The following is a 25,478-nucleotide window of genomic DNA, read 5'->3' as shown; positions in this document are numbered from 1 at the left end:
CGGTTCAGTTTTTTTGCCTCAGGTGAGTTTTTGTCATACTTCTGCTGCTGAAAAGCATCTGGAACCGTTGTCTGCTTAGGAGTTTGGTTCGTGGTCTTCTTCAGCCTGCAGCTGTAAAAGGAAAATATAATATACTTGAGTAAAACAATGGGCTGAGTCTAACTAAATGCAATATTAGATTGACACCAGCTAAACAGAACTTTATATATAACTTTTCAGTAAATAACAAACCTCAGCTTTTTATAACAAAGTTAGATAAGATTACTTATATTGAGTGTAAGATATCAATGTTGCACAGACGGAAACTGTCTTATTAAAAACACTTTACAAAAAGACTCCATTTAACATGACTTAATAAACAAGTGTTACATAGCAATTATTCTCTTAATTTCAAAATGTATTAATAATTTATTTTAAATTAAAAGTTGTATCTGTTAACATTATTTCACGCACAATGAACAAACATGAACCATCAAATGTTTGTATAAAACAAAATTCACACACATTAATTAATGTTCACTCACTGTAACTTGATGTTAGATAATATTAAGTCATGTTAATGAAAAGTATCTTTTACCAAACTATACAGGACTGTATTTGACTGTACTTTTATTTAATCAAACTGCGCAAACTATATTTCATAGCCTAGAACTGCTTTTCTGATGGACCGATTGTAAGGCTATAAACATTAACCATACATTTGTACATTTGTTCTCTAACACACATATTTTAGCTACACATGTCATTTAAAAGCCTCAGGTGTGTAAAAATACCACACTATCATGTCCTGTTTTTTTTTTTTTTTTTTTTTTTTAATAAACGCTATAGGAGCATTAAACACGTAATAAAGAAGTTTATTCTAATACTCGCGTTAGCATTAGCCGCGCTTATGCTAACGATTAACTAAGCAAATGGCGATGTTTATTTAAGGTATAATTTTTATAACAAAAGCTCTAAATATAAAATTAAATGAAAACTTACCTGCTTGAACTCTTTCATTAAATCTGGGTGTCGGTCTTTGAGGTGTTTTATTAAGTTCGATGTATTTCCTCCTTTTGAGAAAGAACTTCGATGCACCGTTTGCAAATGGGTTTCTGATGATCTATGATGTTGCTCTTGTCATCAGCCGCAAATACAAAATATTTCCACACGTGGCTCCTTCCTCCTTTCTTTTCAACAAGCGGATTCAGAGCAGCCGCATCAGCAGCACCGCCGGTCGCCGTGTCTCTGTGCTTTTGTGAAGAAGACGCAACAACTGCGCAGTGTGTACTTTTCGCATAGCGCAGTAAGAACCGGGTTGACCGGGTGCTCGGTACCACCGGTACTTAAGAAAACCTGGTACCGTAACATTTAATTTTTTTTAGTACCGACTTGGTACCGAAGTACCGGGTCTTTTGACAACACTAGTACATATACTGGAGCTCAAACCTGGCATCTTTTTCTTTCATATCTGTACTATCCTATTACAATAAGGACCTAAAAAAATGAAAAAAAGAACTGATACAAAATTTACCTAAGATTTGATAGATGTTTAAAATAACTTTAAAATGTCTCAACGCAAAAGCAGTGATGTAGTGGCGCCTGAAGAAGTGGGTATATGCGTAATTTATAATATATGTTTGTGTGTGTGTGTAATTAACACAATCAACGTCCAGAAACGTGGCAAGGAGATTGGTAATGTGACATCCATGTGACATCAGGGGTTCAACAGTATACAACACATTGATTAATAGCGATATTTATGTGTTGTGCACGCCTAAACTTTTTCTCAGAGCGATATTTTCTTTCACTCGCAATGCGCAGCAGCCAGGAAAGTTGGTTTTATCAAGGAAAACAGAGAAAGTAAGTGTTTTATCTCATTTACATTATGTATTTTATAAGTATTTTTTATTTTTTTTTTTTGATTATTAAACAACAATAATAAAGAATCTGATTTCCTTTGGGTTTGCACTGTCATTTATTTATGTGCTGTCCCATTTATGCGCATTCATTTTGGTAGGAGGAGTCCAACTTCAGTACGCACTTGGAATTATGACTTTGTCGCTGACGTTACAAGACCAATTTTCTAGTAAGACTGACTTTTTACAATACATATGTACATAAATTTACAGTGAATTAAATGCTTTTACTCAAATAATAATATTCAAACTAATATTTCTTTTTATTTGTATTCTATTGTATTATCTAGATTTAAACTGTCAGATTGGCATCTACATTAATGTTAGTCTTTTTGGTTCTTATTCCGAGGTCACTGTAGCCACCCAGATCCAGACTGTATCCAGGTCAAATGGTCACTGCAGGTACCCGGATATAGTCCGTACCTAGCCCAGATGGTTGATCAGCACCTAGAGATGATCTCTACAGCCCTGAATGTCAGTGGAGACCAGGACAAATAGATGAGGGCCAGAGACTGATCCCATCTGAAGACCTCGTCACCTAGATGGTGATTCGGACAAAACCACGGGAACCAGATGAGTTTTCTGCACAATCTAACTTTGTTGCAATGTAGATTTAAAATTTAGTCTGGCCAGAGGAAAACAGAACTATTTCGACACACTATTTCCCTGTTTAAAGGGTTACTCTACCCCAAAATGAAAATTTTGTCATTAATCACTTACCCCCATGTTGTTCCAAACCTGTAAAAGCTTGCATTCTGATGCATTCTGACAGCTTTCTGACCCTCCCATATACAGTAATGTAATTAACACAATCAACGTCCAGAAATGTGGCAAGGAGATCTGTAAAATAATCCATGTGACATGTCTTACAAAGTATTGTTCAAATCAAAGTGTAAATAAATATAGAAGAAATATCCGTGTGGCACAGATGACACAAAACAGCATACGCCATTTGTGTTCAGGTAAAACATTCTAAAATGGTGCTGTAGGGTGAGACGTTGAATAAAGTCCTTATTTTTTATTTCTTTGTGTGAATAATGACAATTTTCATTTTGGAGTGAAGTAACCTTTTAATACTGTAAAGCTGCTTTGAGACACTCTACATTGCAAAAAACATTATATATAAAGGTGACTTGACTATTTGACACTTGTTTCTGACATTTCACCTGATAAATGGATGTGAACTTATACTGTTTTTTTTATGTTTTTGTTGTTTTATTTTTCAATTTTACAGGAGCACTTTTGTGATGCTGCAAGTGAGAATGTATATCTTGCTTGGCTGAAAACGGCAGAGAAACGCATCTTGTCATGCTGAAAACAAAAAATGAGACTATACTCTCTTCAAGGAGGTCCAAACACCATTAGCAAAGACTGTTGTTGTCATTATAAACCTTATGACATTAAGAGTACATAATATGCACCACATTAGAATGTGTATTTTGTGTCTTTGCATTGATATGCCTTAGCATTATGATGTTTTAATTGCTGTAAGAACATGTTTTTACATGTATTGAAAACACTGAATGTGAAGAAATTTTGTTGCAGGGAAAATTATAGGTTTCATTTTGTAAATAAATGCAAATGTGAATTGTTTTGTGTGTTTTTGTCCACCTGAACATTGTTGCTGTTGACCAGTTAATCCAACTTTGGTTTTTCATCATCCATTCTGGTGTTAATATTTTACATATTAAGAGTTTGTTAGTAACACTGTCAGGGTGTTAATAATGTTAACTCTTTCAAAAGTGTTAGTTTAACACTTTACCGCTGGTAAAGTTTACAGGGGTTCACCGGTTTAAGAAATATCTGACCGTAAAAACCTGCTTCTTTTCATTTTCAAGGTATTGGTTTAGCTATAAATGCACCGATTCAAATTAGTAATTAATAATAATGATTATTTTACACTCTGCGCGCCTCCCCTAACATGCTCTCGTGTATTAACAGGCAGAATGGAGTAGGGGGACGGAGCGGGCGCGGGCGCGGGCGCATCAGGCTCAATCATTAAACGTTTCAAAGGAAGCAGGTGCCACGGTCCTGACCGCATCATCACTGTCTTTAACTGTGTTTGTTGGGTATGAACATACCGAATGAAGTGTGAATGTCAAATTTCTAAACTTTCTATTTCTTATTCTTAAGCGATGTATGCTCATCACGTGATTTACCCATCTCTTGACAAAACATGCCTAAAAAAAAAAAAAAAAAAAAAAAAAATCCGTGTTTCAGCTGTTGACTGTAGGACTGACAGAAGGCAGGCTCCGGCGCACGAGACGCAGCGCCTGTGAGTTTGGGACTTACCAGCATGAGAGGAAAACTTGCTGCCTTTGTATGAAAGGTAATATCTACTATATACACACATACACAGTATATATTGTTAGAGGTGGACTTAGTTTCTTATTACAATTACAATTATAGGCTATATTACTGCCAGTGATTGGAGATATGAAAGTAACGTCAGTACGTTGGGTAAATGGAGAAATAAATCGTTCAGCACTCAGTAGATTTTTGAGTGCTCAGTGACCAATCAGAATCAAGTATTTCAGACAACCATTCAGTTGTAACCATGTCTTAGTTTAAAAGGAACCAAAGGATGTTCTGATGCTTATATACAAATGTGTGTATTTGTGTGTTACAGGTTACCGGGTCTTAAGTGACTGCACAGACAAAAATGAAACTAATTGTGAAAGGTGTGAAGATGGCACCTATATGGATCACCCAAACAGTGATCACAAATGCCAGCCTTGTAAAATCTGTGATTCCAGTTGTAGGTCTTAACATTTGAACCTTGTTAGTTTTGAGAGTTAAATAGTGATTTTTCTGCAAATCAGTGTTTTTGTGCATTCAGAACAGCCATGTTTTTGTTAGACTATCCAATAAACATTAAATGGGCAGTAAAGGGTAGATTCTTATTTTAAAAATATTAATCAAAAAGTCACTAATGCCAGAGATTTCATAAGGGGAATGGTGCTTCTTGAAGCCCAGTAGGTAAAACAAATTTTAAAAGTCTTATTTCTGTTTTTTTTTTCTTCCAATAGCAAACATGGAGATAAGGAGCAGATGTTCACTGTATTCCAACAGTGTCTGCAGGTGCAAAGAGAATCATTACTGTAACAAGGGTGAGGACTGCAAGGCCTGTTTCCCCTGTGACACGTATGTAGTCAACCAAAGGCCCTTTTCTTTCTAAGAAGGAATGACAGATTTCTGTGTGTTTAGAAAGTTAGAACAGACAGACTTAGACAGACTTAGTTTGGGGGAGACACTGAAATTATCTTCACGTAAGTTGTCTTTAGCTTTTTTTTTCTCTCTCTCAAAAAGACAAAATAGAAAAACCAACAGCAATGCGTGTGCTTTACATAACTGTAACACTGGTACAGATGGCCTAAATATTTGCAATGTTTTTTTTCATGGAGTGTTTCTGCTGACATGATTTAAAAAGGGGTTTGCTAACAGCTCCTTAAAGATCTAAAATTTAGTTTTTTTTTAATACTATTTTAGAATATTACAGGGTTTTACCATTTCAGCCTTAAAACTTCTTTGTGTGACTGTGAAAAAATATTTAAGAGCACCAGTGTGACTGACTGATCAGCATATTTGTGTTTGCGCTGAGATCGTGATGAACGAAGATGAGTGACAGCTTTAAATGATTTTTAAGGGAGTTTGTAAATGAGATATTGATTTAATACAACAATTAAATAAACAAGAAATTAATATTAAGTTACGTACATTGTCTGACTATAATACTGTTGCCTGATTTTGCTCTATTTCTACCTCAAAAAGTGTTTAACAAGTCACAACTGAGCCGCTGCATATCTCCATTCAAACACAGCGGTGTTTCATTTATAAATGAATGTACTTTTCAGTGTTTTTGCACATTCAGAACAGCCATTGTTTTTTGTTAGACTAAGACAAAAGATTTTTGTTAGACTATCTGCTTTTTTAAATGAATCTAGTGAGTCAATGATTCAATTACCCATTCATAAAGACAGTTGCTTTATTTGACTTGCTTTATTCCTGAAATATATAGCTGTTCAAACGAATCAAATGGATGAATGATTCAGTAAATTCCATCTGTGATTTGCTGCCATCTACTGGTAGTTTACTTTAGTTCATTTTTAAAGTATCTTTACTGTTATTTAAATAATTAAATATTTCTATATTCAAAATTTTATATTTAAAACATTAATCTCAGCATGAATTTATGAATTTGATTGCACTCATGCCACCTCTGAGCCTTATGAAAATACACCTGCAAGCCACTATTGTGTTCTTCTGTGCCACCTCTGTAATAGTAGTAGTAATAAAGTTAGAAAAAGTTAGTAGCAGTAAAGTTAGAAAAATGCCATTACAAAGGTAAAAACAAAATCCCCTTGTAAATCACTTTAAGGAGTCAAATATCACTTCATAACGGGAAGGCTAATTTTGATCAGATTTTTAAATTATTGATTAGAAGATGTTCTTGAAATTTTGACTGTGCTCTGAAATTTTTTAAATGCTTCTGCAAAGAAAAGTAAGTGTAGGGCCCTGTATTATGTACTGGCTTTCAATTTATTATTCTGTCTTTTCTTTCTGTTTGCCTATTTTGTACCCAAAAGGTGTGAGAAATATGGAGTGAATCAAATATGCACAGCAAACACCAACACCGTGTGCAAGAGTCCACAACCCCTAAGCATAGGCAAGAGCTGCTTTATCACTGATTTCAGTACATGTAAAAATTCCTGTGTCCCAAGAGCACTTTAGTATACACACAGTGTAAGCAATAACTGACATAAGATCCTCTAAAGCTTATGCGGTATAAATGCAAAGTACATTATAGGTAATTGACTAATTTGATTACATATTTCAGAGACCATTGCAGCTGTTTTGGTCCCACCCATAGTTGTGGCTTGTGTGGTGGTCAGCTGTCTACAGAGAATACGCATGTTTTGTTTTGGCAGATAAAGTGGAGTTGCAGTGGACCCTAAGGTAATGTCTCTTGTTCTAAGCTTTCATTGCACTCTTGTGGTGTTACAGTGGAACTGCATGTTATTTTTTTGTTTACATTTTAAAACTTCAGTGACTTATGGATTTGCTTGCCAATAATCAATTACCAATAATGTAATATGTAATATTAGCACCTCTTTGCACAGTTTTTGTTGGTAAATACACTATTTGAAATTACCCTTAAAATAAATGCATACCTTATTTTGTTCCCTATGGAAAGTTTCTGGAGAAAATAAAGACATCAGATCACAGTTTAAATACCAGCAGGAAAAGCTTACATCTGTGCTGTCTTCTTTTTTTGTGTAGATTTAAACCTGAACCCTCACCTATCTGCTGATGTTCTGGGCTGAAAAATGATGAAATGTGTTGCCCAGCGCAGTGGCGTGAGTAAAACTGATATTGAGGAACATGAACCTAACCACCAAAATGATACGATAGAACGAACCTTCAGACTTCTGCAAACTTGGTCCCAGAATCAAGGCCTACCCAACACTCATCAAAACTCTTTCTCAATAAAGGAAAAAATAACAGCAGATGAGATTCAGAAAATTGTTGAGAAAGAAGCTCAGACTGAATGATTTTTAGTCTAACACAGTACACATATGTTTTATTTTTTTCATAATAAGTAAATAAAAAAGTAGAGAGTACAGTAGTGTTAAGGGTTAAGTGTTTTTTTTATTTGGCGGTTTTGTTTTTAATAAATAAAAAGAAAAAAGTAGATATTAGTAAGTAAGTAGTAAGAAGTAAGCTATTGGTAGCCAGTGCAAATTGATGAATTTATTAAAGACTATTATTTATGCTTGCAGAGGTTTGATAGAACTGTCCGGATAGTATACCTCCATTCTGACTTTAATAATTTAAAGTTATTTTTAATGACTTGCTATGTGGTTATCCTGTTCACCATAGGTATGTTTTCAGAATGAATTGTTTACAATGCCATCTGTAAATGCTGGGTCACTTCACTTGAAAGGATGAAAGATTATGTATCAAATAATTGCAGCCCTGTTTGCTGAAGACATTTGCTTTACAAAATAAAATAATTTTGTAACAAATGTGGTCAGGCCTTTAAATGTGGCAAAGCCACAGTGGCTCAAACTCAACCAAACTGCTTCAAATTCTCCTAATTAGTCCATCATTTAGTGTGAAATCATTTTACAACTGTAGTATTATATCAGCTTTCTGATAAGCTTATCTCAATAGTGTTTATACATATGTGACCCTTGACCACAAAACCAGTCATAAGGGTCAATTTTTTTGAATTTCCTTTCCATTGACGTATGATTTGTTAAATCGCCTTTAAATTTGTTCAAATGAAGTTCTTAGCCATGCATATTACAAGTTTTGATATATTCACAGTAGGATATTTACAAAATATCTTCTTGGAACATAATCTTTACTTGATATCCTAATGATTTTTGGCATAAAAGAAAAATCTTGTTAATTTTGACCTACACAATGTATTGTTGGCTGTTGCTACTTAAGACTGATTTTGTGGTCCAGGGTCACATATAGCATAAGTGTGCTAAAAACATGTAAATATAAAAGGGAATATACTTCAGAAATATTTTTGAATGAAAGATTAAAAGGATAAATGATGGAGATTTATTTTTACAGCCGCCTTTACTCATATTTACCAGCGGTGCCAATATTAGTCAATGGCACTGTATCTATAATGATAACAGTGCATGTCATAAATAGCTTTATGCTATATATTGTCACTAAATTGCATGTAATTATCCTGAAATGTTCTGTGGACATTGTGCATGTTTATTTGCATGAAAACAAAACCTTACCAAGAACAGAAACTTATCCACTTTTTTCCTCAACGTGGAAGTAATGGGTGATAGTTCCGGTTTATTATCTGCTATAGAGAAATAAAAATGTGCAGTAAACGGTAAAACTGTTTGCACTACAAACCAATGTGCTCATAATTAAGATAATACATTAAAATAATATGGTAAGACACACCAATTTGCAATATCAAGCAGCACAATGAGCTGTTTTGTACAGCTAAAAATAGCTGGATGCAACCTTAAGAAGCTGGAGTGCCACTTCACCTGGGATCTGAGACAATATCAAAATGAGCTCCAGGGGATGCGGAGGAGCATGCAAGATGTGGACCAGGAAAGATGCACTTGGCTGGTTCACTATAACAACCTGCTGGGCTACATCCAACAGACTCTCGGCTTCAACACAGAAGTGCTGAAACACCTGCAGAAAGCAGAAAGTTTGATGTAGGAGCAGGGAACAGAAGAAACTGGAGTCCGGCTGCAGGTCAACAAAGCTAACATGGCTTGGGTCTACTTCTGTATGGGAGACATGGATAAGAGCAAAGGATACCTAGAAGAGGTGAAAAGGCTTCAACAAATGCATCCTGCTCCACCTGGATGTGCTTTACATCCTGAAGTCAGTGGAAAAAAGGGCTGGACGCTGGTGAAGTTCAACATGTCCAAGAAGCATCAGGCGATTGATTATTTTAAGATGGCTTTAAAAGCAGAGCCAGAAAGGAAGGAATGGCACAAAGGCCTTGCCGTAGCCATGAACAGAGCTTATATAATGTCTGAATTCACTCAGCTGGATTCTGAAATACTACAGCAGGTGAAAACCGCAGCAGAGATGGACCCAAATGATTTGTTCCTTCAATCCCTCTATATACTAAAAAAGTCTGAAGTGAAGGCAAAAAAAAATGATGAGGAGATACAAAGTTTAGTAGAGAAATCAATTAATACAGGAAAATTGGAGGGTTTAGGTTATATTCTTGAATGTTTTAGGAGCATTTCCATTGAGAGAGCGATTCAAGAGGGACAAAAGGTTCGGGAAAAGTTCCCCACTTCCACTAAAGTTCTGAGAATCCTGTCAAATTTATACAGAGGGAAAGTGTTCGGTATGAAGAAAGACAGCCAGGAAAGGCAGAAGTTGATTGAAACATGCACTGAGCTGTTTGAGAAGGTTGTCAAAGAATATCCAGACTGTGTCAGAGGACGGTTAACTTATGCAACACTTTACCATTATGCAAACAACCCTGTGAGAGTGAGTAAGATTTACCAGCAGCTCCTGTCTGAGAAAGATGATCTCCCTCCTCATACACAACAGTTACTCTACTATAGTTATGCGTACCATTTATATCACACTCAACAGTCCAGAGACAAATCAATCAACTTTCACACGAAAGCAGCAGAAATCCAAAACAATTCAGAAGACAAACAGAAAAGCATAATGATTCTTGAAAAAACTGTGAGGCATAGCATTCACTGTAAGGAGATTTCTCAATTTTTAAAGAGAATTGTGAAGAATGAGTAAATATTATTCTCTTTAATACACTTTATTCATGCAACATGAATAAGTGTGAAAGTGTGATTTTTCACCAGAAAAGCACGTGTCTGAAAGTATTGACAATAGGTTTAAGTTGATCATGAGGAATCACCACACTGACCAAGAGAAAGCTGCTTGGTTTTAAAATTACTGTAGACAATTAACCTTTTTTTGGCAGAGAAATTTTTCCCATAATTCTGCTAATGTGACAGCACCTTAAGGTGGTAAATATATATATATATATAATTTTTGTATAAGTATTTTTGCATGATAGATAACCAAATTAACATTAATTTTGTGGCTTTACATTAGCAACGGCAATGACAAATTATCAGTGTCCCATTACACTTTATACTGTATTTAAGACATGTAATAGCACTATGAATTACTAGTTATAAATAGTTTTCCTGTATGTCTAATTGCAAGAATAACTGTATCAGTTGATAAGGAGTTATCTCTATCCAAGCACATGACATACTTTGAAAATGCAGAAGTTTTCCATCCCATCATCTGTTATAAATCACTTCTGGTATGGAACTCAATAAATCTGTTTATTGCTTGAGACTTTATTTCCTGTTTCTGTTATTATGGAAAAGAGTTGACTGACTTTAAATACACAGTGAATCCACTGAATGTAGAGAGATCTATAACAGCAAAATCAGATGGATATGATGATAAAAATGTGAGTTTGACTTTGTAAATAGTGGCTCATAATGAGAGTGAAGCCAAGGATTTTTTAACTTTTAAAGCATTTATTTATCTTAGTTAATGTTAACGTCAATATTTCTTAATACATTATTACAATCAAACATTGCATGTTAATATTATTTAATAGAACTAAGATAAAAGTAACTAAAAATTAACAGCTGTGCGTAACAGCTAAGATTAACAAAAATACTGTAACACATACATTGCTTATTGTTACCAAAGCATTACCAATTTTTTTTTCAAATATTAGGGTAAAAATGCAAGTCGTTTCAACCTTTTGAACAGTCAGCCATGTAGGCTTGCCTACATCATGTTATAAATATCATTTGGACAACAGAATATAAAGAACAGTTAATCAAGCACATATTGTGCAGTAAAACCTCCACCTTATAAGTTAAAGGGGTCATTGGATGCAAAGTTCACTTTTACATGCTGTTTTAACCTTAATGTGTGTTGGCAGTGTATGTACACATTTACCCTATAATGATAAAAATCCGAGCAATGGCTTTTAATTAATCTGTAAAAATAATATCCCCTTTTTCAAATCAAGCCATTCTCAGATGCCTGTCGTTGTTGCGTCACACCCACAGAGGCTCCCATGATAGCTGATTGACATTAGCATCTTACCTAAGATCAGTTGTCCAACCTCCATGTTTTGATGCCGGAGCAGGGATGTAAGTTGGATAAGAATTGAGCGACTGAGGTGTTGTGTTGCTGGATGTAATAATGAACGTAGTGGTCATCATTTCCTCCCGACAACTAAGCTGGTGAAGATGCAGTTGATTACGTTTGTTTGTGAAGGGAATGCGCTTCCTGATCTACATAAATCCATCTATATTCGTGCAAATCATTCGTGATCCAGCTTCACTTACAGCAGAAGTGAGTATAAGGTTTTTTTTTTTAAATGAATCTTTGCGATCGCCTTTCCTAATAATGTGCTAGTTAGCAAGTTTAGCGGCTAAACGCAGCTAAAGTAAACAGGCTCGTCACTCCACAGAGAGAAGAGAGGGGCGGGGCGAGCTCATTTACATTTAAAGCAGCCTCAACCAGAATGGGATGATTTTTGCAGAGCTGATTTTGGCAAGGTAAAAAGGGTGTTGTTTTACACTACCATTGATAATTTTTAACCAAAGTATATTATAGACTTTTCATTAAGACCCTAAAGAATCATATCAACTTGTGGAAAATGGGCATCCGATGACCCCTTTAATGTTTGAGGAAGAAGGCAGGCTCTAGAATTTATCACTGTCACTACTAGTAAACTGCACTCTATCGAAGAAACGAAACCTAAGACAGAGTACACATTTCCAAAAGAAGAATCCAGAGCTGACGTGTTTAATGACTTTGTTCAGGTTGATAAGCAGGTGGTTTCATAAGCTTGATCATTATAAATACAGTATGATCTCTCCATGACTCATATAAAGAACAAATCAGCACTGCAAGAAGAAACATCTATCAAACCGGACGACTGACCATTACTATGGAGTAAGTTGTTTACAATTTAAATATGCAAAAATACAATCTGATGTATTCTAGGAATTTAGATTGATTTTTAGACTGTACATGGGCACTGCTGGACAAAGTTACTTTTAAAAGTAATGCATTACAATTTTGCGTCACTCCCTGGAAAAGTAACTAATTACATTAGTTACTTTTTATGGAAAGTAATGTGTTACGTTACTTTTGCGTTACTTTTTAAATCTAGGCATTGCTTACTTCTTTGTTTTTAATATAAAACAATTGTAATGTAAAAGCCCTTTTACAACAAAAGTGAAATGAACTCACCTCAGGCTGAAAGAAAAGTAGATTTATGCAGGAGATCACTTTTCAGCTATAAAACATGAAGCACAAATGTTAGTTTAAGTAACTTTTGCCTATTAGTATGGTTGCATTGCATCATCGAAGGTCAGCAGCAAAGACACTTTTTCGTGTAAAGCTTTTTCAGTTTGTTAAAAATGTTGATTGTCTGTCCAGTGCCTGCTAGATATGACATATTTGTATGTAAAGAAAAACACAGCATATTTTTTCTAAATGTTTCTGTAACCCCAGCCTGAAACAACACCTTGAGAAGCTGGAGTGCCACTTCACTTGGGATCTGAGTTGCAGTAAAAATGAACTCAAGGTGTTACTGAGAGGCTTGCAAGATGTGGACCAGCAAACATGCACTTGGCTGCTTCACTATTACAACCTGCTGGGCTACATCCAACACGCTCTTGGCTTCAACAGAGAAGCACTGAAATACCTGCAGAAAGCAGAAAGTGTGATGCAAGAGCAGGAAACAGAAGAAGCTGGAGTCCGGCTGCAGGTCAACAAAGCTAACCTGGCTTGGATCTACTACTATTTGGGAGAGATGGATAAGAGCAAAGGATACCTAGAAGAGGTGGAGAACCTTCAGCGAATGCATCCAGCTCCACCTGGATGCACTTTGCATCCTGAAGTCAGTGGAGAAAAGGGCTGGACGCTGGTGAAGTTCGACAAGTTCAAGAAGCACCAGGCCATTGAAGTCTTAAAGATGGCTTTAAAAGCAGAACCCGAAAGGAAGGAATGGCACAAAGGTCTTGCCATAGCCATGAGCAAAGCACATACAAATCAAAAGTGCCCTCCAGAACGTAAGGCAGACATTCTAAAGCAGCTGAAAACTGCACATGAGAAGGAACCAAATAGTTTTCTCCTTCATGCTCTTTATTTAGAAAAACTTTCTGAGGTGCAATCAGCAAACGTTGAGAGTGAAATGCAAGGTTTACTAGAGCAAACTCTTAAAACTGGAAACCTGGAGTGTTTGGGTACTATTCTCAGGTATTTCAGAACCATTTCTGTTGATAAAGCTATTCAAGAGGCAGAGAGAGCTCGAAAAAAGTTCCCCACCTCAAACAGAGTGGTGAAACTCCTGGCAATTTGCTACAAATGGAAGGTTTACAAGATTAAGGAAGACACCGTGGAAAGGAGGAGATTGGCTAAGAAATCTTCTAAATTCTTTGAGGAGTTTCTCAGCCATCATCCTGACTCGCTTAGAGAAAAGGTAGCCCTTGCATCACTGTCCGATTATGCAAACAATAGTGAGAGAGCAGATGAGATTTACCAGCAGCTCATGTCAAACATAGATGATTTCCCTCCTCCTACCCAACAGTACATTTACTATAGTTATGCCCACCATCTGCATCACTTAAGAAATCCAACCTCAATTGAATTTCACATAAAAGTAGCAGAAATTCCAGTTAATACAACTTACAAAGAAAACAGTATAAAACTCCTTGAAAAAATTGTGAAAAATGGCAAAAGTCCTTTCTGTAAGAAAATTTTAGATGTTCTTAAGACAAAAAGTGGGAATTGTGAGAATCCTGATTAAAATGTGGTTAATGGATTCATAATAATTTGGAAATATTCCCAATTACACTTTCAAACACTGCACTTGATTGTGTGCACTCATATATTATATGCTAGAGAATATTAAGAATATCATAAATATGGTTGACAATACATTATAAAAATTAATGTATGAAAATGAAAATATGTGCAACAGTTCTGTATAATTATGAATTGTTTAGCTAAACCTAAAACTGTCATACAGAGAAACAGACCTTCTACCAAAAAAAAAAAAAAAAAAAAAAAAAGTTAAGTATTGTTTGCTGACACATAACTTGATAAAAAGTGTCCGGAGAAAATGAGATCACATTAGAGTTTAAATTCTAGCAGGATAAGAAGCTTATATCAGTGCTGTTTTCTTTTTCTGTGTAGATTTAGACCTGAACCCTGTTATATAACACACATAATATATTTTAAAATAACAGTCATATTGTGATTTTAGTCGAAACAAAAATTCTAGATATGAATTGTTCGCTCTATTTATTCACCTACAGTTGGCACACTGAAAAAAAAATCATATGAGCTATCTACTTAAAAAAAATTATGGTAACAATATTACACACAATATATTTAAGAAGGCTTGATTTTTTTAAATGGAATCAACCTGAATAAATCATGTAAAATCTCCTAAATTATTTAATCTATGACACAATTATTTTGTATTATTAGTGTATGATGCTCATTTATTTTAAGTTGATTCTCAAATGTCTGTGATTTTGAGTAAGTTATTTTGTATAATTAATAGACTGTATATGGCCAGACAGCTCAAGTAGACAAATACTTGTTACTGCATAGCATTAGCAAAGCTACTGCTCATTGAACATATCATCATACCTCATAACAGTAATATATGCAGTTATCCATAACCTTAAGCTCCACTCTTTTGCACAATGGTAATGATAGAAACTTCAACATTACAGAAACTCTCAAATGTTAAACATAACTGAACATTAAACATTAATAGATGTTTCCTTTTACTCTAAAACACATAAAATACCCATTAATTTCAATATTTACTCTCCATATCCAGCCATGTGCAAAGCATACTGAGAACTAACAATCACCGCCAAAATAAATTGCATAATTTGGCTACTTCTCTTAAAATAAATAGGTAGCCTTATTTCCTTAATTTTTTTTTTCAAATTAATCAGTTCCTCAACTCAAGCCTCAAAACTGCTTAAGTTTCTATTAAAAATGCAGAAAACATATCTCTTGGTTTTATTAGTGAAAAGTTTTTAATATTTTCTATACAACACTGAACCACAATTTCTTTTATGAAATCTACAAACTATTTTTAATTATCACCTTAATTTTTTAAATGAAAATTACAAGACCTATGATTCATGATTCAACCAAAAATAGGTCAGTTTAGACTCATCTATAAACAAAGTCAAACAATCAGAGTCATTCAATTTTATTTTGGTGTCAAAGTACCTTTTCTCTCAGTATACCTCCACCCTGACTTTATTTGGTAATTTAATATTATTTTGTAATGACTCAAAAAATGTTATCCTGTTTATCATAGGTAGGTTTTCAGAATGAACTGTATCTTTGTTTAAATGCCATTTGTAAATGCTGGGTCACTTTACTCAAAACAATAAAAAATGACGTTTGAAGTAATTGCAGCCCTGTTTTTTTGTAAAAAATAAAATTTTGTAACAAATGTGGTCAAAGTTTTGTGACATTTTCAGAGTCACAACAGCCCAAACTCCTTCAAGTCCAGCATAAAAATCCAAAATTTCACAAATGTAGTGTTTTTTCAGCTTTCTGATAAGACTATCAGAAATTTGGTCACTGACAACTGGCAGAATGATAATCAAAAATAGGTCATTTTAGACTGATCTATACAAAATAAAATAATCAGTGCCAAACAGTGACTTTAAAAATGTTATGCTGTTCATCATAGGTAGGTTTTTAAACTGAACTGTAATTGTTGTTTACAGTGTCATGCTGTAAGTCACTTCATTTCACTTGAAACAATAAAAGATGATGTTTCAAGTAATTGCAGCCCTGTTTGCTGAGGACATTTTCTGTACAAAATAAAATGATTTTGTAACAAATGTGGCCAAGTCTTTAAATGTGGCAAAGCCACAATGGCTCAAGCTTAGCCAAATTGCTTCAAATTCTCATAATTAGTCCAGCATATAGTGTGAAGTCATTTTACAATTTTACAACTGTAGGGTTATTTCAGCTTTCTGATAGGCGAATCTTAATGGTGTATAGATGTACAAATGTACATCCCAATAAGTTTCTGTCCTATAAATATAACAAATAACAAAAGTATTTTTTAAAATAAAATTCATTTACTTATTTACTAGCCCTGAAGAAGGCCTGTGTGCTGAAAAGTGTTCGCAAAATAAATAGTCATTTTTTTCAGTTCCATTCTCTGAATAGTTTGATTTCTCCATACACAAGTGTTGCTGGTTGTTTCTGGTTTCCATGCACCTTGTTGATTGTGTGAAGCTGCACCAGAATAACTATGCAACTTATCTACAATGATAACAATGCATGTCATAAATAGCTTCATCCTTAGTCATATATATTGCATGCAATTATTCCCGAAATGGTCCGTGGACATTTGACATAATTTTCCACGAAAACAAAACCTTGAGATGAAACGGAAACTTATACGAGAGGATTCTGACCCCATGTTTTGGATGGCTTTGTTTTATAGATAGCATTGTTATCTCTATTATAAATACATAAGAGAGCTCATACAATGTGCAGATCACTAATGCTGGAGAAACACATCTAGCTAACCAGGTCACCAGTGCCCATTGTGATGGAGTGAGTGTTTTTTTTAATTAATTCATAAAAACATTGTCATAATGTGGATATTTTAAGAATCAATGATATAAGAACTATGTCTTCTTCTATCATTTAAATATTTGTTTATGCTGTAGTTTTTAGATGTAATACTGTTGTGTATTTATTTATTTTTGGTACAACATTTAAATCTCTTTAAATCAGATTTCCTCTGATCCAAATAATGTGTGTCAGTAGTGAATTTCCTCATAAGGCTAATTTCTTTTTCTCTACAACTCCACTTCTCCACTAAAAAGCAACCTTCAGAGGCTGGAGTGCCACTTCACCTGGGATCTGGGGAAATTTCGAAATGAGCTCCAGGGGATGAGGAGGACCATGCAAGATGTGGACCAGGAAAGATGCACTTGGCTGGTTCACTATAACAACCTGCTGGGCTACATCCAACAGACTCTCGGCTCCAACACAGAGGCGCTGATGTACCTGCAGAAAGCAGAAAGTTTGATGCAGGAGCAGGGAACAGAAGAAACTGGAGCCCGGCTGCAGGTCAACAAAGCTAACCTGGCTTGGGTCTACTTCCATATAGGAGACATGGATAAGAGCAAAGGATACCTAGAAGAGGTGAAAAGGCTTCAGCAAATGCATCCTGCTCCACCTGGATGTGCTTTACACCCTGAAGTCAGTGGAGAAAAGGGCTGGACACTGGTGAAGTTCAACAAGTCCAAGAAGTGTCAGGCGATTGATTATTTTAAGATGGCTTTAAAAGCAGAGCCAGAAAGGAAGGAATGGCACAAAGGCCTTGCCGTAGCCATGAGCAGAGCATATTTAAAGTCTGAATTCACTCCGGAGCTGGATTCTGAAATACTACAGCAGGTGAAAACCGCAGCAGAGATGGACCCAAATGATTTGTTCCTTCAATCCCTCTATATACTAAAAAAGTCTGAAGTGAAGACAGAAAAAAATGATGAGGAGATGCAAAGTTTAGTAGAGAGATCAATTAATACAGGAAAATTGGAGGGTTTAGGTTATATTCTTGAATGTTTTAGGAGCATTTCCATTGAGAGAGCGATTCAAGAGGGACAAAAGGTTCGGGAAAAGTTCCCCACTTCCACTAAAGTTCTGAGAATCCTGTCAAATTTATACAGAGGGAAAGTGTTCGGTATGAAGAAAGACAGCCAGGAAAGGCAGAAGTTGATTGAAACATGCATTGAGCTGTTTGAGAAGGTTGTCAAAGAATATCCAGACTGTGTCAGAGGACGGTTAACTTATGCAACACTTTACCATTATGCAAACAACCCTGTGAGAGCGAATAAGATTTACCAGCAGCTCCTGTCTGAGAAAGATGATCTCCCTCCTCATACACAACAGTTACTGTACTATAGTTATGCGTGCCATCTACATCACACTCAACAGTCCAGAGACAAATCAATCGACTTTCTCATGAAAGCAACAGAAATCCAAAACAAATCCGAAGATAAACAGAAAAGCATAATGATTCTTGAACAAACTGTGAAGAATGACAGAAACACTCGCTGTAAAGAGATTTCACAATTTCTAAAGAGAGTTCTTAAAGATGAGTAAATATGCTACATGAATGAACAAGTGTGAAGGTGCAGTCACATTCATGGTAATTTTCATAGGTAACATGAACTAAAATCTAACAGCTGAATATTCATTGTAAAATAACATTAACAAAGATTAATAAACACTCTAAGATGTATTGCTCATTGTTACCAAAGTATTTCCAATTTTTTAATAATGTCACCATCACCTGCTGGAGTGCCGTGGTTGTCTGCTTCATTCCTCATGATCCTTTTTTGTTTGTGTCTGACCTTTGCCTGCGTTTTTGACTTTGTTTGTGGATTACCCCTTCAATAAATAAACTTGGTTTGGATCCTCAATCTTTGTGTTTCTGTGCAAATATAATATTGTAAATATGCAAATCAGCCAGAAATACAGTTGGTCTTGCCCACATCATAGTATCAATATCACTTTGGACCATAGAGTACAAAGAACAGTGAATTATGGACATGTTGTGCTGTAAAACCTGCACCTTAAAAGTTTATGTTTGAAAAAGAAGGCAGGCTCTAATCTTTATCAGTGTCACTAGGTACACTGCACTCTATTGAAGAAACGACAATTAAGGCAGAGTAGACATTTCTAAAATTAAAATACTGAGCTGACGTGTTTAAGGACTTTGTTTAGGTAGGTAAGCAGGTGGTTTTATGAGCTTGATCATTATAAATACAGCATGATCTCTCCATGACTCAAGACTGCTAGAAGAAACACGTCTCAAACCGGAGCACCACTGACCATTATTATGGAGTAAGTTGTTTACAATTCAACTTGCAAAAATGCAATCTGATGTATTCTAGTAAATATGATTGATTTTTACACTGTACTTGGGATTTGAAGGATTTTGTAGTCTATTAAAAATTGATGTTGATGTTGAATATGATATATTTGTATGTAAACAAAAGTATCTTTTTTTCTAAATGTTTCTGTAACTCCAGCCTGAAACAACACCTTGAGAAGCTGGAGTGCCACTTTACTTGGGATCTGAGTTGCAGTAAAAATGAACTCACTGAGTTACTGAGGAACCTGCAAGATGTGGACCAGCAAACATGCACTTGGCTGCTTCACTATTACAACCTGCTGGGCTACATCCAACAGGCTCTTGGCTCCAACACAGAGGCGCTGACGTACCTGCAGAAAGCAGAAAGTGGGATGGAGGAGCAGGAAACAGAAGAAGCTGGAGTCCGGCTGCAGGTCAACAAAGCTAACCTGGCTTGGATCTACTTCCATATGGGAGACATGGATAAGAGCAAAGGATACCTAGAAGAGGTGGAGAGGCTTCGGCGAATGCATCCTGCTCCACCTGGATGCGCGTTACATCCTGAAGTCAGTGGAGAAAAGGGCTGGACGCTGGTGAAGTTTGACAAGTCCAAGAAGCATCAGGCAATTGATTACTTTAAGATGGCTTTAGAAGCAGAACCAGAAAGGAAGGAATGGCACAAAGGTCTTGCCATAGCCGTGAGCAGGGTATATGTAAATCATAAATGCCCTCCAGAACTTGAGGATGAAATTCTAAAGCAGCTGAAAACTGCACATGAAAATGAACCAAACAGTTTGCGTCTTCATGCTCTTTATTTAGAAAAACTGTCTAAGGTGCAATCAGCAAACATTGAGAGCGAAATGCAAGATTTACTAGAGAGAACTCTTGAAACCGAAAACCTGGGGGGTCTGGGTACGATTCTCAGGTATTATAGAACCATTTCTGTAGATAAATCTATTGAAGTAGCAGAGAGAGCTCGAGAAAAGTTTCCCACCTCAAACAGAGTGCTGACACATCTGGCAAATTGCTACAAATGGAAGGTTTACAAGAAAGACATCACGGAAAATGAGACTTTGGCTAAAAAAGCCATTGAACTGTTTGAGGAGCTTGTCAGACATTATCCTGACTCACTGAGAGATAAGGTAACCCTTGCATCGCTGCACTACTATGCACACAACAATGAGAGAACAGATGAGATTTACCAGCAGCTCCTGTCAGAGAAAGATGATCTCCCTCCCCACAGCCAACAGTATTTTTACTATAGTTATGCCTGCTATCTATATAAGTGTAAACGACTTGACGATTCAATTAACTTTCATATGAAAGCAGCAGAAATCCCAGATAATACAGCTGAAAGACAGAAGAGCATAAAGATTCTTCAAAAAAGTGGGATGAATCACAAAAACCGTCGCTGTGTGGAAATACAGAATTTTCTGAAGAAAATTAATATTTGATTAAAATGTGCTTTGATACAACAACCCTCAAAAATCACTGTTACCTATTCAGTGACGTTGTGAGGGACTGAAACCATTTTGGACCATATTTTAAAAGTCAGCGACAAATTATCACACAGTGTCCCATTTCACCAATATTGTGAACATTTAATCAATGACAAAATAAAAAATAAATATAGTTTTTCTGTGTAACTAATTTCCTGACTGACAAGTGGACATGTCTCAAGTCTCTAATCAACTCTCTTTATGTCCTATAAAAAAATAAAAAATAAAAATCACTTGTTGACTGGAAATTAGGGGGGAAAATGACATCATAAACCTTTATTGCTTATAATGACTGTAATTTCCTGTTTCCTGCCTGATGAAGAAGACATATAGCAAAAACAGCTGGATCCAATAAAGTTCTTTTTTAAAGTCAGACTGACTTTGTAAACACTAGCACATATCCAGAATACAAATATTCATTAAAATATGAAACATATGGTGAATATGCTTAAAAAATGCTGGGTTAAAAACAACCCAACTTGGGTTCATGGCAACTAGAACCTGTTTATACTATATAAACAATTAGTTAATATTAAGAGACTTACATTTTAGACAGCATATTGCCCGTTTTTGCTCTATTTCGCCAACAAATAACTATTCCGTAAGTAACATAAGTAACATGACGGTGTTTGGTTCTTGAATGAATCACCCGTTAAATGATTCAGTTCAATCGCAATGACTCCCTTACTTAACAGTGACTTGCTGCCACCTACTGGCGGTATTCATGTCACATTTAAAGTATCTTCATTTTAAAAATACTTGTAAATATCAGTATTCAGTGTTTTGTTTAAAATAACAAAATATCATTTATGCATTTATAACTGCAAGTTAAATGCATTCATGTCCCTCTGAGCTGAATTAAATAGTGGGTAAACAGGCCTACATCTAAATGCCTCAATTTCTTGATTTATGCATTCATTTTAGATTGTGTTTATCTTTTTCCAAAGTAACGTGAACTTATGTATTTTTATTCATTATATATATATATATATATGTGTGTGTGTGTGTGTATATATATATATATGTGTGTGTGTGTGTGTGTGTGTAATGTGCAATATATATTTGCATTTTGAAGGTAATTTGGCAAAAAAAATCATTAAATTGGTTTAGTTTTCATGATTATAAATGTATTCAATTTCAGCAAAAAAAAAAAAAATTACTTTTTCTAAAAAGGAAACAAATTAGTTGTTTATTTTAAGAAGCCTATCTTATTTTTTCTTGTATATTTAGTATTGCTCTTTAATAAAGAAAAATGACTTCCAATCCAAGTACTCGATAGAATAATCGGTAGAATACTTGATTGCTAAAATAATCGATATCTACAACCCTATTGGCAACCCAGCGCTGGGTAAATATACAGAATACATTCTGGGTTATTTTGACCCAGCTGGTTGGGTTAAATGTTTTTACCAAACATGCTGGGTTATGTTATTTAAGTCAACTATTGTTTAAAAATTATTATATTGCTGATTTAAAATGGACTGGAACTTATAAAAACACACACAAAATTACTAGAGGCAACAGGAATAATCAAAAGATAAACATTTATTATTAAACACGAACACATGGACAAAATACAAGACAAATTGTATTTATTTGGGTGAATACAGAATAGTTTACAATATTACATGCATTTAAACTCTTTTAACAAGCATTTACGACATAAAAAAATGTAACATTTAAAAGTAGCATTTTAATTTTAGTGTATTCAATCATTCTCCGTAATCGCTTTTTATCGAAATAGTGCTAATTCTCGTGTCGGTGTGTCGCCAAAAATCTGAGCTGGTGAAGGGCTGCTGTTCACCGGGGTAACTACGAACTTTAGATCACGGCCTCGCGTTTCACTCATAGCTGAATGATGCCGTGACGGACTCCAAAACCTGCTCATAAACAAACAGTACTGACATTACAGAACATATTTTAATATCAAACTAAATTAAACTCATTACAATAACGATTAAAATCCATTTATTTTCTGCAAGGAAAAATCCTGTGAAACAACTGCTGCTGACTTTATAAATGACATAAAATTTTATTTCACTGAAGAAGTGCACAAAATCGGTGGTGCAGAGAACCACTCTCTCCTGTAGAGGACTCAAAAAGCCTGCACTCTGACTGACTGTAACTCAGCAGCTGGGTTATTTCTTCATATACAGGCTCAACCCAGCGGTTGGTAAAAAAAAATAAAATGACCAGCAGCTTAGTTACAGAAAAACTACCCAGCATCTGGGTAAAAAATATTAAAAATAACCCAATAAAATGACCCAACAAGTTAAACATAGCATTTGGGTTAAAAAATAACCCAGCATTTTTTTGAGTGTGTCTGAACAGTCAATCAAAAAATACAGTTGGGTCATACCCACATAATAGCATTAATATCAAACGCTTCAAATGTTACTTGTATACAAACTTTCTGGAGATTATCCACTTTAAAATCATGAAAAATGAGGTTGGAGGTTATATTCTTGAATATTTTAAGAACATTTCCATTGAAAGAGCAATTCACTTTAAACCACAGAGTACAAAGAACAGTGAATTACTGGTACACTCGTACAACAGTGCCATAAAAGAACTATTTTTGGTTCCACAAGGAACCATTCAGTCAAAGTTCAAATCTCTTTCTTACCTTTTTATAATCTGAAGAATCTTCTTTCACCACAAAGAAACTTTTGTGAAACAGAAAGATTCTTCAGATGTTAAAGATTTTTTATGGAACCATTTAAGCACCTTTATTTTTAAGAGTGTATGTTGTGCAGTAAAACCCGCACCTTAAGAATTTATGTTTAAGGAAGGCGGCAGGCTTTAAAATTCATGACTGACCTTAGGTACACTGCACTATTAAACAACGAAAACCTAAGACAGAGTAAACATTTTCAAGAAAAGAATCCTGGACTGACATGTTTAATGACTTTGTTAAGGTAGATAAGCAGGTGGTTTTATGAGCTTGATCATCATAAATACAGCAGGATCTCTCAGTGACTCACGTACAGAACAAGTCAGGACTTCTAGAGGAAACATCTCTCAAACCGGACAACTGACCATTATTATGGAGTAAGTCATTTACAATTCAAATACGCAAAAATACAATCTGATGTATTCTAGGAATTTAGACTTATTTTTTCACTGTACATGGGACTGTTTAAAGATTTTGTAGTCTAGTTCTGTAGGCTTAATTACCTGTTCAATGCCTGCTAGATATGATTCTAAACATTTCTGTAACTCCAGCCTGAGACAACACCTTCAGAAGCTGGAGTGCCACTTCACCTGGGATCTGGGGCAATATCCAAATGAGCTCAAGGCGTTGAGGAGGACAATACAAGACATCTTAGAGCAGGAATGCACTTGGCTGGTTCACCATTACAACCTGCTGGGCTACATCGAACAGGCTCTTGGCTCCAACTCAGAGGCGCTGAAGTACCTGCGTGATGCAGAAAGTGTGATGCAGGAGCATGGAACAGACGAAACTGGTGTTCGGCTGCAGGTCAACAAAGCTAACCTGGCTTGGGTCTACTTCCATATGGGAGAGATGGATAAGAGCAAAGGATACCTAGAAGAGGTAGAGAGCCTTCAGCGAATGCATCCTGCTCCACCTGGATGTGCTTTACATCCTGAAGTGAGTGGAGAAAAGGGTTGGACGCTGGTGAAGTTCAACATGCCCAAGAAGTGCCAGGCGATTAATAATTTTAAGATGGCTTTAAAGGCAGAACCAGAAAATAAGGAATGGCACAAATGTCTTGCCATAGCCATGAACGAAGCATATCCAAGTCATAACTGCCCTCCAGAGCATAAGGATGAAATTCTAAAGCAGGTGAAAACTGCACATGAGAAGGAACCAAATGATTTGCTCTTTAATGCTCTTTATTTAGAAAAACTGTCTGAGGTGCAATCAGCAAACACTGAGAGCGAAATGCAAGGTTTACTAGAGAAAACTCTTGAAACTGGAAACCTGGAGTGTTTGGGTACTATTCTCAGGTATTATAGAACCATTTCTGAAGACACAGCTATTCAAGCAGCAGAGAGAGCTCGAGAAAAGTTCCCCACCTCAAACAGAGTGTTGAAATTTCTGGCAAGTTGCTACAAATGGAAGGTTTACAAGCTGAGTGAAGACAGTAGGGAAACAAGGACATTGGCTAGGAAATCCATCAAGCTCTTTGAGGAGGTTCTCAGACATTATCCTGACTCGCTTAGAGATAGGGTAGCCCTTGCATCACTGCACTACTATGCACACAACAGTAAGAGAACAGATGAGATTTACCAACAGATCCTGTCAGAGAAAGATGATCTCCCTCCCCACAGCCAACAGTATATTTACTATTGCTATGCCAGCCATCTATATAAGCGAAGACAACTTAAAGATTCAATTAACTTTCACATGAAAGCAGCAGCAATCCTAGAAGAATCAGATGACAGACAGAAGAGCATAAGTATTCTTCACAATATTGGGAAGAATGACAAAAACCCTCGCTGTGTGGAAATTCAGAACTTTCTGAAGGAAATTAAAATTTATGTTTAAAATATACCTGATGCACAAACTATAATGGAGAAATGGTGCTCAGCCAGAAAATTAGAACTGGTAACAATACTTAATATTTCTCTTTATTTTCGTCTCTTTTTTTTACCTATTTA

General features: G+C 35.6%; 5 protein-coding genes and 1 pseudogene across 5 annotated transcripts; all 6 read left to right on the top strand.

Annotated features, from left to right (window-relative positions):
• Window positions 1-4,103: 4,103 nt before the first annotated feature.
• LOC127179636 (tumor necrosis factor receptor superfamily member 26-like) lies at window positions 4,104-8,466 on the top strand (the record flags this gene model as incomplete). The annotated part of the gene is given in 6 exon segments (XM_051133299.1): window positions 4,104-4,227; window positions 4,528-4,656; window positions 4,928-5,042; window positions 6,485-6,620; window positions 6,738-6,828; window positions 7,179-8,466. Coding segments are annotated over 6 exon segments (867 nt in total), but the record flags the coding sequence as incomplete, so codon positions are not given.
• A 485-nt stretch (window positions 8,467-8,951) lies between these two features.
• Window positions 8,952-10,172, top strand: LOC127179733 (interferon-induced protein with tetratricopeptide repeats 2-like; annotated as a pseudogene).
• A 2,131-nt stretch (window positions 10,173-12,303) lies between these two features.
• On the top strand, window positions 12,304-16,255 carry LOC127179726 (interferon-induced protein with tetratricopeptide repeats 1-like). Its single transcript, XM_051133427.1, has 2 exons — window positions 12,304-12,377; window positions 12,942-16,255. Exons 1-2 carry the CDS (start codon window positions 12,373-12,375, stop codon window positions 14,236-14,238), a joined length of 1,302 nt encoding a protein of 433 aa, XP_050989384.1. The 5' UTR covers window positions 12,304-12,372; the 3' UTR covers window positions 14,239-16,255.
• Window positions 16,256-16,998: 743 nt separating this feature from the next.
• On the top strand, window positions 16,999-18,881 carry LOC127179727 (interferon-induced protein with tetratricopeptide repeats 1B-like). Its single transcript, XM_051133428.1, has 2 exons — window positions 16,999-17,042; window positions 17,318-18,881. Exons 1-2 carry the CDS (start codon window positions 17,038-17,040, stop codon window positions 18,597-18,599), a joined length of 1,287 nt encoding a protein of 428 aa, XP_050989385.1. The 5' UTR covers window positions 16,999-17,037; the 3' UTR covers window positions 18,600-18,881.
• A 296-nt stretch (window positions 18,882-19,177) lies between these two features.
• Window positions 19,178-21,183, top strand: LOC127179730 (interferon-induced protein with tetratricopeptide repeats 1-like). The gene is made up of 2 exons (XM_051133430.1): window positions 19,178-19,343; window positions 19,532-21,183. The coding sequence occupies exons 1-2, from the start codon at window positions 19,339-19,341 to the stop codon at window positions 20,805-20,807; spliced, it is 1,281 nt and encodes a 426-aa protein (XP_050989387.1). The 5' UTR covers window positions 19,178-19,338; the 3' UTR covers window positions 20,808-21,183.
• A 1,271-nt stretch (window positions 21,184-22,454) lies between these two features.
• Window positions 22,455-25,385, top strand: LOC127179723 (interferon-induced protein with tetratricopeptide repeats 1-like). Its single transcript, XM_051133423.1, has 2 exons — window positions 22,455-23,903; window positions 24,078-25,385. Exons 1-2 carry the CDS (start codon window positions 23,791-23,793, stop codon window positions 25,363-25,365), a joined length of 1,401 nt encoding a protein of 466 aa, XP_050989380.1. The 5' UTR covers window positions 22,455-23,790; the 3' UTR covers window positions 25,366-25,385.
• Window positions 25,386-25,478: the final 93 nt, after the last annotated feature.

Source organism: Labeo rohita, chromosome 17, assembly GCF_022985175.1.
Source record: "Labeo rohita strain BAU-BD-2019 chromosome 17, IGBB_LRoh.1.0, whole genome shotgun sequence".
NCBI lineage: Eukaryota > Metazoa > Chordata > Actinopteri > Cypriniformes > Cyprinidae > Labeo > Labeo rohita.
Note: the sequence above shows the minus strand (reverse complement) of the source record. Positions and strands in the feature narration are given on the sequence as shown.